This window comes from Cucumis melo, chromosome 11 (genome assembly GCF_025177605.1).
Source record: "Cucumis melo cultivar AY chromosome 11, USDA_Cmelo_AY_1.0, whole genome shotgun sequence".
In the NCBI taxonomy this organism is placed as follows: Eukaryota; Viridiplantae; Streptophyta; class Magnoliopsida; order Cucurbitales; family Cucurbitaceae; genus Cucumis; species Cucumis melo.
Window position 1 is genome coordinate 3821012 of NC_066867.1, and position 15956 is coordinate 3836967.

The 15956-nt window shown below is 35.5% G+C and overlaps 2 protein-coding genes across 2 annotated transcripts; one reads left to right on the forward strand and one right to left on the reverse strand.

Annotated features, from left to right (window-relative positions):
* The first annotated feature begins 657 nt into the window (after nucleotides 1-657).
* LOC103499703 (SUMO-activating enzyme subunit 2) lies at nucleotides 658-9859 on the forward strand. Its single transcript, XM_008462759.3, has 11 exons — nucleotides 658-1114; nucleotides 1209-1298; nucleotides 2358-2441; nucleotides 2529-2747; nucleotides 3474-3575; nucleotides 7171-7629; nucleotides 7745-7974; nucleotides 8331-8424; nucleotides 8519-8701; nucleotides 8781-8878; nucleotides 9247-9859. The coding sequence occupies exons 1-11, from the start codon at nucleotides 1082-1084 to the stop codon at nucleotides 9578-9580; spliced, it is 1926 nt and encodes a 641-aa protein (XP_008460981.1). The 5' UTR covers nucleotides 658-1081; the 3' UTR covers nucleotides 9581-9859.
* A 74-nt stretch (nucleotides 9860-9933) lies between these two features.
* LOC103499699 (bifunctional phosphatase IMPL2, chloroplastic) lies at nucleotides 9934-15183 on the reverse strand. The gene is made up of 9 exons (XM_008462750.3): nucleotides 14699-15183; nucleotides 13625-13703; nucleotides 13346-13440; nucleotides 13230-13279; nucleotides 12797-12921; nucleotides 12128-12194; nucleotides 10759-10848; nucleotides 10459-10570; nucleotides 9934-10294 (listed from the first exon to the last, which is right to left on the reverse strand). The coding sequence occupies exons 1-9, from the start codon at nucleotides 15051-15053 to the stop codon at nucleotides 10224-10226; spliced, it is 1044 nt and encodes a 347-aa protein (XP_008460972.2). The 5' UTR covers nucleotides 15054-15183; the 3' UTR covers nucleotides 9934-10223.
* Nucleotides 15184-15956: the final 773 nt, after the last annotated feature.

Here is a 15956-nt window from a genome sequence, read left to right on the forward strand (position 1 = left end):
ATTGCAAATATAACAAAGTCTATCAGTGATAGACTTCTATCGTTGATAGACTCTTATGATTTATCAATAATAGAACAACATTTACTACATGGTCTATCACTGTTAGACTCCTTTCATCGATAGATTTTCACAGATTTTGCTATATTTGTGATTTTTTAAAAATGTTGTTATATACTTAATTATTTTGAATATAATTGCTATATTTGCAACTATCCCTAAAAGTTTATCATTGTTTAATGATGCAAAAATAGATAAGAGTCTATCATTGATACTATCGATGGTAGAAGTTGATGCAAGTGACAAGTCTTATCCTCGATAAAATTTTATCGATGTCTATTAACAATTTTTTGTTTTATTTTATTTTTTAAATAGCTTGACATTTTTGCTAACTACAAACATTTATCTTCTATACATTTATTAATAAATATGGAATAGGACATACATTCATTAAACATAAACCAAAAGCCCAAAGATCTACCACCAACAGAACTAAAAGTTTACAAATATATTAAATTAGGTTTAGAGTATCATACATCAAACATGAAAAATTAGGGACTAATTTGAAACATAAAATGAGCATAACTAAAATTGGAAAAGGTACAGAAACCAAATTACATTTAAAAATCAAATCTTTTTACAAAATCTTTTTAAGAGACATGAATTACGAAAGAAGAAGAAGAAGAAACCGACAAGTAGTCAGTTGAAATTTGCTGAGCTCAACCTAACTTCGAATCCAAAATCCAAAATCCAAACACCCAACAAAGAATTAAAATCTAAAAGAAAAAATGGGGGAAAAAATATTTAACGAAAGCTTCAGAATTGAGAGAGTTCAATGCTGACTTCCTTTTTATATGTCTTTTCCATTTAGTATTTGGCGCTTCCTTCAGCCGCCCTTTCCTGCGAGAACCCCATTTGGGCAATTTCTTTATATATATTTTCTCACTGTTTACTTGTTCGATTCTTCTCAATCCCAGAATCTACACCCAAATCCCCCTAAACCCCTTGTAATTTTATGGTCTTTCTCACTTGTTTGCGTCTTCTCTAAGTCAATTCTCCATTGGACTCTCAATTACGACCTCCAATGGCTTCCCAGCAGCAGTTATCCGCCATTAAGGTAATAACCTTCAACCATTTCTCTTTTATTTAGTCTTTTGTCAATTAATTCGACTGTTTTTGGGTATATCTCAAGTGGGTTGTTGTGCTTGTAGGGCGCCAAAGTGTTGATGGTGGGTGCGGGGGGAATCGGTTGCGAGCTTCTCAAGACTTTGGCTCTCTCGGGGTTTCAGGACATTCATATTGTAATTGGGTTTTTTCTTTTTCTTCCCTTATTTTTTGTTTTGAAGTTGTTTGTCGAGGATCACTGTTTTTGGGTTTTGTTTTACTCCCAATTTTGCTTAGAAATTTCTACTTTGGTGACTAATGTATTGAGACTTTGGTGGGTTAGGGTTTAAATGGGTTAAATATGATTACGGGTGTGAAGTTTGTGGGTGGAATGGACTGTTTGTCTTTGTCATTCTTGTCTTCTGTTTTGCTCGTAGAAAGACGTTTTGCGTTGCCCCCCCGGGTTTTCATGAAACTATCTTATGGCAGATAGGAATTGTTAGCATTTTAGTAATTTCGTTTGGATGGTGGAGTATTTCATCTTCCCCTCCTCCAAAAGATAAAGGGGTGGAATTGGAAAGAAGAAATTCTTCTACTCTTATATATATATAGATATATAGAATCAATAACTCTTGTTGAGAAAAAATTGAAAGAATACAAGGACATGCAAAAAGAAAAAAAAAGAAAAAAAAAAAAAAGAGAAAAACTCCCAAAAACACCCTTCCTAAAGAAATTCTTCGACCCTCAGAAGCATATGTTTAAACCGTTTGGTTTTATGGGACTTCACCGATTTTTCTTTAATCTAATATTTGAGAGCCACCTATTTTGAGAAAAAAAACTAAGTTGTGACTACTGAGATTTAAAAGATATTTATCATCTTCTTGGTGGGTAGTAACCTTTATTCGAGGAGATTCTTGAGATATTGTTCTCTCTATGATTGATGCATTCAGAATCATATGTAATTACTTCAAATTTTGAGAGGGGTAGGTGGCAGGTAAGTGCTCTGCTCAACATCTTGGCTGGATGGTTTATATTTTAATATTCGATATTTTTACCAGTGAAAATTTAGTTTGAAACCTCTGCTGGTTGTATCAATGTATTTGTCTTTAAATTGCAACGGCTGATATATGTTTATATTTTTCAATGTGCACTGAAGTTGTTGAAGACACTTTGTGATGTTAAAAAAAACTATCTTGAATGTGGACATGCGAGTTTTTTTCCCGGAGACTCATGCTCATGTAAAATGCTTGTTGCAGATTGACATGGACACCATAGAAGTGAGTAACTTAAACAGACAATTTTTATTCAGAAAATCGCATGTAGGGCTATCAAAGGCTAAGGTGAGGAAAATTTCGTTTTTCATCTCCTGATGGCAATGCAGTGTCTGTCTTTGAACCTTTGACATATGTTCAACTTTTTAATGCTAGGTTGCTCGGGATGCTGTCCTAAGATTCAGACCTCATGTTAGCATTACCTCATATCATGCAAATGTCAAGAATCAAGAATTTAATGTAGATTTTTTCAAGCAATTTAGTGTTGTTTTGAATGGACTCGACAACCTAGATGCGAGGCGTCATGTGAATCGTTTGTGCTTGGCAGCTGATGTTCCCTTGGTTGAAAGTGGAACCACTGGATTCCTTGGACAGGTAATCTATTTTTTCAAATATGCATGATAAGAAATTTTATATCGTGAATGGTTATGCATATGAAACCTATCACATCCTTATAAATTTTTTATACTTCTAGTTTACCCTTGGAAACAATGGCACAACAATGTTTTGTGAGGTGAAAAGAGTGGAACATGTTTCTAATGAAGTAATTAGTTTAAATGATTTATTATTATTATTATTATTATTTGAAATGCATCTGTCTTGCTATTTCTTGAGCTATATATTGTATAGAGGCCAGCTTATCAAAACTCATTTTATTTAATGTTTAAAGAGGCTTTTACAATTTGTTAAAATTCTGGAAACTATGCTGGAGAATTATTTTCACAGATTTTCAAAGAGAGATTTGTGGTAGTTCTACCTTCTATATTCCAAAGTGAGCACTCGGGTGACTAAAAAGTTGGAATTGGATCTATGTGAAGATTTGAGCTGATTCTTTGAAGGCGGTAATTATGAGATTGGTTGAGTTGGGCATATGGCTAGAATGCTAATGGTCACACACATACACAGAAACACACACGCTCACTCACATTCACAACTTTAGTAGAGTCCTGAGCATGTTTTATTCATGACGCCTGTTTGCACCCCAGCCTATGAGTTGCATATTACTACAACCATATATTCTTTTTGTTCTTTATCAGCTGAATGTTAATGTGTGCTTAGTCATTCCCCAACTTGAACTATTTAATTTCAACTTTGGCCCAGGTCACAGTCCATGTCAAGGGAAAAACAGAATGCTATGAGTGCCAGCCAAAACCAGCCCCCAAAACATATCCAGTCTGTACCATTACTAGTACTCCGTCAAAGGTACAATTAAGGGTTTTGATCTATATTGTTGTTATCTTCAGTGATCTTCTTAGATACTGTAGATTATCCATTTATTTTCTTTCTTGTTCTTACGGTTGAACGGTTTATTACGTCTGATCAAGCTGTTATATACACTTGTTTTATTTTACTCAATTATAGGTCTGATTGGCTTTTTTTTTCCCGGTTAACTAGCAACATACAAATGTCTTAGCAAATTCATGACTGGAAGTGACATGGATTAAAAAATGCGGAAGGCTGGAGTGAGTCGAGTGACCCAATATTTTTGTTGTTACTGGAGTGTGTGTGTGTTTCTTAATAAAAATTATTATTATTTTTTATTTTATAGCAAACAAAAAATTCATTGATGAGATGAAACTACTAAAGGGGATCATATCCAATGGATTACAAAAAACTTCTCCAGTTGGTCATAATATTAGAAAAACTATAATTACAAAAACGGAGAGATCAAATTAGACCTACTTAGAGATTAGAAAGTAATAGATTCGAGGGATGTATTGTAGTCGTGTTCCTTATTTGTAGAGATGTGTGAGCTTCATTCATGCCAAGTAGACCATAGGAAAATGAAGTTCAGCCAAAGAAAGTTCTTCTCCCTTTTGAAAGGGTGGCCATTGAAAGGTAGGAAAGTATGTCTCCAAAGTGTTGAGGAAGGGTTGTATGCCATCCAAATTCATCGAGGATGAAATTTCAAAATAATATGGCCTAATTGAATCGAAAAAGTAAGTGTGCATGGTATTCATGGCAGCCTTGTACATGATACAACAATCTGGAGAGATGAAAATCCATCAAGATCGTTTTTGCTCTTCATCCTTCATATTTCTTCTTGGAAAAAATTCCAGCATTGAGTAGTTGGATCCCACATATCAGCAACCGATCAAATTAGCTTTTGTAATATAGCAATTATTGAAGGGAAGCTGAATTTTAAAGAAAACTCCCCCGGCCAAGAAGCTATCCAGAAGCTTAAGTGCTGCATTACCAATTTTGCAAGAGACATTGGCAAAAACGAGACCTTTAACATCTGTATGTGATCTAGGGACCTTTGGAGAGATGCTCAAAGAGGTGTAACCCAATTTTAAATGGAAGTGAGTGGAGCCAAATTTAGCAACGTTGACTTTCCTTCATGAAGTGGATTGTCTCCATGAAATCTTCAAATCCATTTAGCGAATAGAGAATTGTCTTTCTGCTTAATATCAACAATCCCCAAACCACCCTCCTCAAGGGAAAGTTTAACCTTGTCGTAGACTCCTATCTCAAATTGTGTGTGCCTCCCTTGTTTTTGGTTCCCTTCCATAGGAAATTTTGAAAGAGTGTTTCAATGGATGTAGCATGACTGATGGGTATAGGAAAAAGAGATTAGTAATCTATCGGGAGATTGGTCTACTTAGCTTGGATAAGGGTCAAATGGCCTTCTTTGGATATATGAGAGTGTTTCAAAGAGTGAAGTATTTTTTGTAACTTTTCAATGATAGGGACCAAATGGCTGAAGTTTTAGGTTTATTACCGAGAAGAAAACATGAGTACGTAGCCAACCAATTACCAACGTGACAACCCATCTTAGCTTCAAAGGTCTCAAGATGGTAGATAATTCAAGGTGAATCCAAAGAACTCTGATTTTTTACCTTTAATTTTTAGCTGAGAAGCAGCTTCAAAATCTCTAATCTCATCAAACAAATTATAAATCAAGCTCTGATTAGTATAGGAGAACAAAATTATGTCTGTCAACAAATTGTAAAAGAGTAATGGATATTTGTTGTTAAGTCTTCCCCACTTCAAACCCTTTAATGGTGCCTCTAGATTTCGCAAGCAAAATCATATTGGTCACACATCCATAACAATGTTAAATAAGAAAGGGGAGAATGCATATTGGTCACAAATTTGTTGAGGTCTTCTAGATGCAAAATTCTCCCACGTGGCTCAACATGGATAATAATAGAGAAATCTGTGGATGACATACAACCCTTTATCCATCTTCTCCAAATTGGGTCAAAACCTTCATCAAGAATAGGATCAAAAAATCCCAATTGAACTAATCAAAAGGTTTTCTAACATCAAGGTTAATGACCACAGTTGAATTGTGCTTGCAGATTCTTTCATTATTAAGTTCATTAGTGATGAGAGAAGCACTAATAGTTTGTTGATTAAAATCAAAAGAGATTGGTAATCAGTTTTTTTAGTACAGTAGGGGGTGGGGTAATTTGAACCACAAATCTCAGACCTCATGGTTGTTATCACCATGATTGGTAATCATTTATAGTGTGAAGAAGTGCTTTCTTGAGACAGTCGACGAGGACCCGAGGAATAAACTTGTACAGGCAATTAGTAAGACTGATTGGTCTAAAATTCCCCACTTTGATGGCATCTGTCTTCATAGGAATAAAGCAAATGCAAGTCTCATTGATATTGGCATTAATTATTAGAACTTTTAAAAAAAATCCTTGAACACCCTTTTGATATCATCCTTGAGGATGTTTCTAGCTATTTTTTGAAAAATTCAGCAGTGGATACGTCTGGTTTTTGCGATTTACTAGTACCCAAATCACTGACAGCAAAGTGAATCTCTTCTTGTGTAAAAGCAGTTTCAAGATTTAATTTTCTTCTACAGAAATGAGTCTTCAATCAACAGTTCTGAGAGAGCTTTTGAAGTCCTCTTGAAGATAACAATGCTTCTGTTATTTCTAAAGGATTATGCTGCCAATTTCATCGCCTTTATCGATAATAGATTCTACATACTTGAGATAACTAACATAGTTGGCTGAGTTCATTGAAAAAAAAACTAATGTAATAACTGAGTGACTAAGCCGTACTTATTACCGATTGATTTTAACAATGCCACACATTTTTTGGTGTGTTTGGATTACATTTTCAAGTGTTTAATTTAAAAAATAAGTTATTTTAAAGAAAATTAGAGTATTTGGAAGCCGTCAAAACTATTTTTTAAGTGTATTTTAAATAATTTTCACAGAAATGAGTTTAAACTTAAATGAGTTTCTTGAAAAATATTTTCCTCTTAAGTCAATCTAAACGGACCCTTTATAAGCAGCCGTCTTTGTAACTGTTTAGCATATTATTTCAACTAGGCCAGCTCATCTCACTAGGACAAGTCATGGGCTTATGGGTTGGCCTAGTGGTTAAAAGGAGATATAGTCTTCCTAAATGACTTGGAGGTCAAGGTTTCAGTCCATGGTGGCCATCTACTTTGGAATTAGTTTCCTACAAGTTTCTTTGACAACCAAATGTTGAAAGGTTTGCGGGTTATCTCGTGAGGTTAGTTGAGGTGCACGATAGCTGTCTTGGACACTTGTAGATATAAAAAAATATAACTAAGAAATCCTAATATATCAGTATGTCATGCAACCACAAACCATCTCATTTACTACACTCAATAATTGGGCAGCTCAATATTTACAAAATGTATCGTGTGTGATCATAAGTTAACAACTTTACTTGCTGTCATGGCTCATCTTAGGTTGTGTAGTTAGTCCTTTTCCTTATTTACTATTTTTTTAATCGAAGTGTAATATTATGAGTTTCTGCTTTTAATATTCTGTAGTCTAATATGGTTGGGTGAACTTTGCAGTTTGTTCACTGCATTGTCTGGGCGAAAGATCTACTTTTCACAAAGTTATTTGGAGATAAGAATCAAGAAAATGATCTAAATGTGCGTTCAAGTGATCCTGCAAGTTCATCAGATCATGCTGAAGATATATTTCAACTGAACAAAGATGAAACCATTGAGCACTATGGAAGAAGAGTATTTGATCATGTATTTGGTTACAATATTGAAGTAGCTTTATCTAATGAAGACACTTGGAAAAATCGCAATAAACCTAGGCCTATTTATAGTAGGGATATTCTTCCTGAAGAACCAACTAAGCAGAATGGAAATGCTGACAAAAACTGTGCAACTGATGACCAATCCTTAATATCTGCTATGACATCTCTAGGTATAAAAAATCCCCAGGAGATATGGAGTCTTATGGAAAATTCCAGAATCTTCATTGAGGCTATTAAACTTTTTTTCACGAAAAGGGAAAAGGTTTGGTTTTAACTTCTTGTTGTATGATTAAAACCTTTAGATTTCTTCATCTCCTTGTGGCAGCAAGCCTTGGGCCTGTGGACTGTTTAAGCTTCATTTGGGGTGTGCTATGCAGGATGTTGGGAACTTGGCTTTTGATAAAGATGATCAGTTAGCTGTTGAATTTGTCACTGCTGCTGCAAACATTAGAGCTGAATCTTTTGGTATCCCCATGCATAGTCTTTTTGAATCTAAAGGCATTGCTGGAAACATTGTTCATGCTATTGCAACAACCAATGCGATTATTGCTGGCTTGATTGTGATTGAGGCAATTAAGGTGCTGCAAAATGATGCAAACAATTACAGGCATGTGGAGTTCCTTCATGTTGCTATGAGATTTTGTATCGTTCTGTTTTGATCTCAGTCGTGGTTTACAGATGTTTTATAGTAGATGCTCTGGAATCTTGTTATGTGGTTTACTATTAATGTGCTTGACTGATTGTACATCATTTTTTTAATCTTGTTGTTTTGTTTATGTGGTACATTGTTTGTGTTACTACCTTTTTTACATTTGTGACAACACCATGTATGTAGGATTTTAATTTCTATTAGAACTGACATTTGAATGCTGGTGAAATTTTGAGAAAGCAAGAAAAATTGTATCAAGCTTGTTTGTCCACTGGTTCTCTTGAATCTCATCCTGTCTTGGAATGCGCGTGTAGGATGACATATTGTCTTGAACATCCTTCAAGGAAGATGCTTCTTATGCCAGTGGAACCTTTTGAACCTAACAAATCCTGCTATGTTTGTTCTGAGGTACCTTCATCGTTCTTTATCCTCGTGTTTTGTTGGGTTTATTGTATATTAGTCCTTAGCAGATATTTACTTGCATTTATTATGATGAAAACAGACACCGCTCTCGCTCGAGATAAATACGCATCGTGCGAAACTGCGGGATTTTGTTGAGAAGATAGTTACGGCCAAGCTTGGGATGAACTTTCCGCTTATCATGCATGGAGCTGCCCTTCTTTATGAAGTTGGCGATGATCTTGATGAGGACATGGTGGCGAACTATACTGCTAACCTTGAGAAGGTGTGATTTTCTTGCTAAATACATGGACCACTAGTATTTTTTGTCCCATGAAAATTTAGTCCTTAGACGTGTATTTCAGGTACTGTCAGAGCTTCCTTCACCTGTTGTCAGTGGGACGATATTATCAGTCGAGGATCTCCAACAAGAGCTTAGCTGCAGTATCAACATCAAACACAGGTATTTCAACTCTTTTTATCACATACCTTTTAATGTTTTCATAACTCTCTTGTATTTGGAGGCCAAACTCAAACAGGTGTCCCTGCAGGAAAAGATCAATCTTTGTAAAGCTCTTACCAAAAAGTTGGCAATATTCAGTGAACACTGTTTGAGATATATCTTTTGTTTTCCTTGATATTGGATTAGAGCTAATAGCTTCTTAGAATTCGAGAACGCAGTTCTGTATAACATATCTTGTTCAAGCAAGGTCGTGATTAGTGTTGATAGCTTCAAGTATAATGCTCTCATGCTTAAAAAAACTGTAGGATTTCTATTTTATACTCGTTTGTTTGAATTACTTTTACAAGAATCATTAATATTCTGCGCAGAGATGAATTCAATGAGGAGAAGGAACCGGATGGTATGGTTCTATCTGGATGGCAGCAAACCCCACTAGAAAAGGATGACTGCAGCAAAACTTTGGGCAACGGAGAAAGCACCTCTAAGACGTTGCCCTCTGCTCCAGATGCTGATAAGTATGACGATTCAGACATGGTTGCATCAGGAAGGAAAAGAAAACTGGATGAGGCTGTCAATATATCAGGTGAGGCTAATAGCTCGAAGAAACCTGAAGTGCTTGACGACGATGACGACGATCTTGTCATGCTCGATGATGGGGATGACAGGAACCCAGCTATCAACAAGAAGAAAAGATTGCAATAGTTGCTTCTTGGATTTAACGGAGGAATGCTAACCTAATTTTGTTCTGTTAGGGAGAAATGGTCATTCTTTAGGTGCTTCATAACTTTTATTAGATCTCTTGTGTAATTCTCTTTGGAGTTAGGTGCATCAATTGTTCCCTCCCCTCATATTGTGAGTTCATATGTAGCAAAATGTTATATTCCCAAGCATAAAATTTAGAAGCAAGAGTGCATGTAAAACTAAACAGAAGTCTCATCAACCTTTTGGAAACCTATACTATCTGATGACAGTAATCAATCATATATATTGTCAACAATTTTTATTAAGCCATTAATAAACAATGAGTTACGATGAAAGAAACCCAATAAACAAAGTTGGAAAATCTAAGAATCTCCAATTGAGGGGGCCATATCAATTATCGATTATCGTCTCTTTCTCAACACGAAGAACAATGAAGGGAGAGGGGTCTATTCTTTCTGTTAATGTTGCACGTAAATGGTCAGTGGTCACCAATAATACATGAAGATAAAGATGAATCTGCACTTTGCTATGCATTTTTTTTCTTTTATCATGTGTTACGTCCGGTCCCAAGAGGCCAAGATCTGCTGTGTCAGACTGAAACTTCAAAGCCAACTATTCTTTCTCTTGTGAGTATCTAGAATTGTCAGAACCATCTTAATGATTCAAGGGCTTGTTTATGTATACCTTTATCCCCAGCTGCTAAAACATTAAAACCTGACACAAAGGATCAGTCTAGTTTAGTTTTAAGTATAATGCGCAGGCTTTATATGGTTAATAAAATAAGATTCAGCTCAATCGTTTTGGTTGTTGTATTGCTATAAAGGAAAAGTATAAAGAAAAAACTAGAGTTCAAGATCATATAAGAAGGGGTGCTTTACTTGTTGCTTGGGAATTAGGTGAGGCCTCCCAATAAAGCTCATCTCCTTTCCAATCGGTTATTTCACCACCAGCCCCTTTGATTATGGGTATTAGAGAAAGAAAATCATACGGCTGAAAGAATTAAAAACCATTTGATTAGATCTTCATATGCTAAACAATTCAATGAAAGCCCACATAAATAGTGCATGAGATCAAATAGAAAGAGCGTTCCAGATGTCCTTTGTTTCACTGTTGGCCATGTGAATAAAAAAAATGGTCACGTATGAATAGGATATGAATATGGCAGCCTAACCAAATACCTTGAGACCAGATTCAACCACAAGATCTACAAAACCAGATGCTAAAAGGGCATACGCGTAGCAGTCACAACCATAGAGGGGAACTTTTACCTGTACAACAATGTTAATTTGTGAATATAAGTTAGATCAAACTAGCTCGAAATCCCTTACAAATCAATGAGATAAAAGAAAGACAAGAATATATAATTAAAACACATAAAGAATAAAGTGACGTGGGTGTTTTTCTAGTATTGCTTTCTATCACATTTTTCCTCTACTCTCGCGGGATCTTGTTTTCCATCGACAATGTGGAATGTTGTTGTTCATCGACAATGCCTTTTGGCATGATCTTAGACCCTAACTCACCGTTAGTGGACGGACCTTCTGAATTGTAGAATATTGGGCCAAATGACAGATTGATATCTTACCTACGTCACAAGTTTTTTAAAACCTTCTTGATCCGGCATAAATCAACACAGCGAGTAAATTGTCAGGCAGACATGCTGCCCTAGCACTAGTATGAATTAAATTCACGTTTTTCCCCCCAAGCTACCAAGACCTACTTGGTTGATGGTGGGTGACTGATGATTCGTCTTCTAGCAAATATAGTACCCTATCACCAATTGGCTTTTCCAAAATTCATTCTTTTCTATTTGATGATATTTTATAGTGGGCAATTGACCAAAAAAGGATCTAAGTATGGATTAGTTGTCAAATTCGGGGAAGGGAAGTCCTCACCAAAGGGAAGGATTTTCCATCATTTGAAGCAGCTTGAGACCTCATCAAGAATCAATTTCCTACTTTCAACCTTGAGAACAAGGTAATGTTAAACTCGGCAAATGTTAGACCTCCATTTTTGCATATGAGGAGCGTTAATGATGGGAAATGTCTATATGATAGATATTGAAAGGAGATGGGAGAATACTTCCCCTATGAATAATATGTAACACCATGTGATTAACTTGATTGGGTAGTAGTAGCAGTAATAGGAGTTCGTCCATTGACTTTGAGTTCAGTTTGTAATTGTAATTACTGAAAGTTTGATTTAACAGATGACGATTAATGAAAGTGGCCTATGGCACAATTACAATTTCTGGGAAGACAAGGGCAAAATGGGTGTGGTAACATGAGCTGCTCATCAATCCAAGTTAGTGAACCTATGGCTAGTGGTACAATCCAACAGATTCAAGATATAAACAGCACTCCACTTCCATGGAAACGGTAAAAAATTATTTCGTTTCTAAAATCCATGGCTCTTTCAATGCAGACCAAATAAAACATCAATTAATTTCTGATGTTTTACCAAAAAATGAGAAAAGATATCTTTTATGTTGACATTAAATTGTGAGAAATACTGAGAATATACAACTATTTTCATCATCATACATACCTTGTCCCTCACACGAGCAAATGCTTCAACTGCTTCTCCACTGAAAAGGTGAGGGCTTGTAGTATATCTACACAGACAGAGCATAAGAAAGAACCAAAAGAAACCAAAATAAGAAAAGTGAAAAGCCTTAAACACGCACAGGACAGGCATGCCCAAAACGAAAGGTGAAAAGTAAACCCATAAACTTTTAGATAAAAGAATCAAAGATGAATATGTTTAGAGATCTGGGAGGTAGACAGTTGAATCTCAGTCCCAATTTGGCACGTGATTTGAATAAAAATTGCAAGCTGGATATGTAGCACCAGAACTATTCCTCGATAGGTCTTAAATGTATTAGGGATGAATTAAACGTCTCTAATAGGAATGAATTATTAAATTAAAGAAATGAAAAGGGAAGAACAGATATAATGGGGTGGACTAGAAGTCCGACGTCAAAAAAGTTTGGGAGCTAAAACAAGGTATAATTATTAAATAACAAAGAGAAAAAAAGGATTCTCTACCCTTCCCCCAATATCTGCACATGTCCCAAAACAAAAAGGTAAGTACAACAATTGGGACTACAAGTGAGAATTCTGTTGCTCACTAATCACCATCAGCATTGAGCAATATAGCAATAGCTTGAAATCTGAAATTAAGATAAGAAAACACCAAAAAAAAAGGAAAACATACAGATAGGACTGTGATATGTCTGAACAAGTTCTGGTAGATACATTTTGCCCGTTCAATGTAGTTTTCCTCCCATTCAATCCTATCCATCTTTCTCTCAGAACAGGCTGATCAATGATGCCCAAAATCTGAAAATTAATACTACATTATCAGTAATATGGTAGATGAAGGTAGAGCATTAGGGAAACGATTCAGATATTTTCATCTCCTCTTTTCCTAACTTCACAGTTGCATCACTATATTTCCTTTCTATTTGATCCAAAAATTATTTAGAATTGAGATCAATGCCATGATTTTTTCTGAACAATATACTACATGTAGAAACATCTGTCGAACTATGAAATGACGTAACTCAATTGATAATAGTAAGAATAAACATTTTAGTAATGAAAATACGACGCAATAAAAGAGGAAGAAGGTAGTTGATTGTCCTTACTGGTTTCCCTCTATATAACAATGCAATGAGAGTGCCAAACAGGGGCTTTCCTGAAACATTCTGACGATCAATAAACGACTAAATCAGATAAGGGAGCAGTAACACTGGGGAAGTACCAGTAATAAAACTCTTTGTGCCATCGATGGGATCTAAAACCCAAACATAATCAGCTGAATTCTCTTTGCATCTCCATCCCTTTTCCTCACCATAACTGCAATTGCAACATATGATATTAAAGAAAAGACGAATATAGATCAACATTGTTGTTTTTACGATAGAGTTACACTTTAGAGTTTCGGAAAAGATTGAAATTTTAGTTCATATATGCCTGGAGCAAGATTTGCAACGTTTTTCTGAGGGCCAAGAGAAAAACCAGAGTTGAACAAAAAACTAACATAGCATGAGAAGGAAAGTTCTCCAATATAACTGAAACCATAGAATCCTCTGCAACTTGATCAGCCACAGTCACAGGACCTGTTGATGCAGAAAACAGCCCCAAAATCAGACCTTTGTTATTAGGTACAAAGAGCACCGGAAATGATATTCCAACCAGTTGTGCACCATCAAAAATGAAAAACTATATCAAATGAAAATGTAGCAGACCAGACACTCATACTCATTGGTGTAAAAGAAAATGCCTGATTTTGTTGTACATTAGCAACGAATGTCTTGATATGGAATTCCCGGGCAAAAACTTATGCCAAGCAATCTCCAGTTTGCCAACTGGGGAGGCTTTTTATATTGTGCGAGAAAATATGTATTACCTCTTTTCTTGTTTCTCCTTTTTCTCTAATGAATACCTTCTAAAAAGAGAATCAATGCCTAGAGCTAGAAGAATTGAAAATAGGAGATTAAAAGAAAAACCAAGTGCCATCCTTTTTCTCTGATTTTCAATGGTGTCTATTATTGGTATTAGATTTCAATTGGTACTCCTTCATTTACATAGATTCGTCGTTGACACGAGGGGTGAATCGACATTTTCATTATATAATATCATAGAATAAAACCATGAAACACTAATGGAAATATAACATAAACAATAAACATTTTAATTTGTTTGAAAAAGTGTAGAATATTTATTTACTATTTTTAACTTATTGTTTTTATAATTTTTACAAGAATATCCATATTTCCATCAACATTGGCAAGCAGAAACAAATAATATAACACACATTCAAAGACACTTTTCACTTCGCTATTGGAAACTCCCAATGTTTTCACCTCCTAATCAACAATCTTGTCTCTAAGTTTTATCATCTGTTAAAAATTTTGACCTTGGCTTTTCATCAAACAATTCCATTACAATGACAATACACAACATAAACCCATTAACACCACAAGCCTATTTCCCTTTAGCAAGTTTTCTATACACCCAAATCACAAATAAATCAAAAAAGAATCCTCTAACATAAACAAAGACCAATGCACCACTAAAAAAAAAAAAAGAAAGAAAAAAACAACCCACATACTGAAATCCGGCTTATCAATGATCTCAAACTTCTTGCGAAAGTACTTCCGAATGACATCCCCAGCAGCATCCGCAACCCAGCTGGCAACCTCGGCAAAGCGATCAAGGTCATGAGCATCAGAACACATATCAATGGCAGTGTGGGCATCATTAGAAAACTGGGAATTGGAGGACATAACTGAAGAAAGGAAGTGGGAAGGGCGGGAAGGGAGAGAAACGAAGAGGGAAGGAAACGAGGGTATGGAGGAAGGGGAGAAATGGGAGAAAAGAGAGGTGGGTTTAAAGGGGATTGAAGGTGTAGTAATAGAGGGAAAATTGGTGGGAGATTGAGAAATTGAATGCGAAAGTGAAGACATTGTAGGGAGAGGGATAGGGAGAGGGATAGGGAGAGGGAGAGGGTGAGGAATCCGTGAAGTGGGTGAGAATAGAGACGGAGACAAGTAGTGCTTTTTGGTATTCTTTGTGACTTCTTTTTTCTTTTTACAAATTGGAGCCTAGATTTCAACCTTAGATCTTTTAGTCCTCGGTATATATAACTTAATACTATCTCATCCAAACATGCTTAATTGTTAAGTTCGGTTCCATGTTTTAGTGTTAGTATTGTTTGTGACTTGTGTGAGTAAACCTTGAAATAGTTTCTAAATAGATATATTTTTGGTTTTTGAGTTCTTGAAGAATAAATGTGTCTAAGTCTATGATGTTTTATAGTTTGGTTAATAAATTTTAATATTAAATATTAAGTTTAAATGGTCTCTTTACCAAAAGGACAATTGAATTAGAAAGATAACAACGTGACTTCAATTTTTTTTTTAATATGTTATCTGTTTTTTCTCGACTTTCTCCCTCCTCTCTGTGTTTCTCTCCTCCCTCTCTCCATCAACGGCACTGAGAGCTTTGCTATTGCTTTTACTTAATCTAACTGTGAACCACCACTTTTACATGCATTTCATTCCTAACTAAGATTGAAGACCGCTTTGCTATTGCCCTTTACTTAATCTAACTGTGAACCACTTTTTGACATCTACTGCATTCCTAGTAATCTTCCATATTTGTCATTTTATGAAGCTTCTTCAAAATTCAAAGGTTTACTGTCATCAAATAGACAAAAAGGAGTAAGATTGTTAAAACTTTGATTTAACTCTTCAGTTTCATCATATATGTCTCGTAAACTTTTCATGCCACGGGGATCTTCACTTGAACTTGCAGATGATATCGATGAAAGTGTGTTTTGTTATGGAGTGATTGGTGATGTTGGTGGT

What these genes read in the sequence shown, in the direction of transcription:
- LOC103499699 (XM_008462750.3), bottom strand. Translation starts at nt 15,053, where the DNA reads ATGTCTTCACTTTCGCATTCAATTTCTCAATCTCCCACCAATTTTCCC. An exon ending in AACTTTCCTTCTCATGCTAT is followed by an intron (nt 13,441 to 13,624) that starts GTTAGTTTTTTG and finishes TTGCAATTGCAG; the next exon opens with TTATGGTGAGGAAAAGGGAT. An exon ending in TGGTTGAATCTGGTCTCAAG is followed by an intron (nt 10,571 to 10,758) that starts GTATTTGGTTAG and finishes TAATTCTTTCAG; the next exon opens with CCGTATGATTTTCTTTCTCT.
- LOC103499703 (XM_008462759.3), top strand. Translation starts at nt 1,082, where the DNA reads ATGGCTTCCCAGCAGCAGTTATCCGCCATTAAG. An exon ending in CCACTGGATTCCTTGGACAG is followed by an intron (nt 2,748 to 3,473) that starts GTAATCTATTTT and finishes ACTTTGGCCCAG; the next exon opens with GTCACAGTCCATGTCAAGGG. An exon ending in AATGATGCAAACAATTACAG is followed by an intron (nt 7,975 to 8,330) that starts GCATGTGGAGTT and finishes ATGCGCGTGTAG; the next exon opens with GATGACATATTGTCTTGAAC.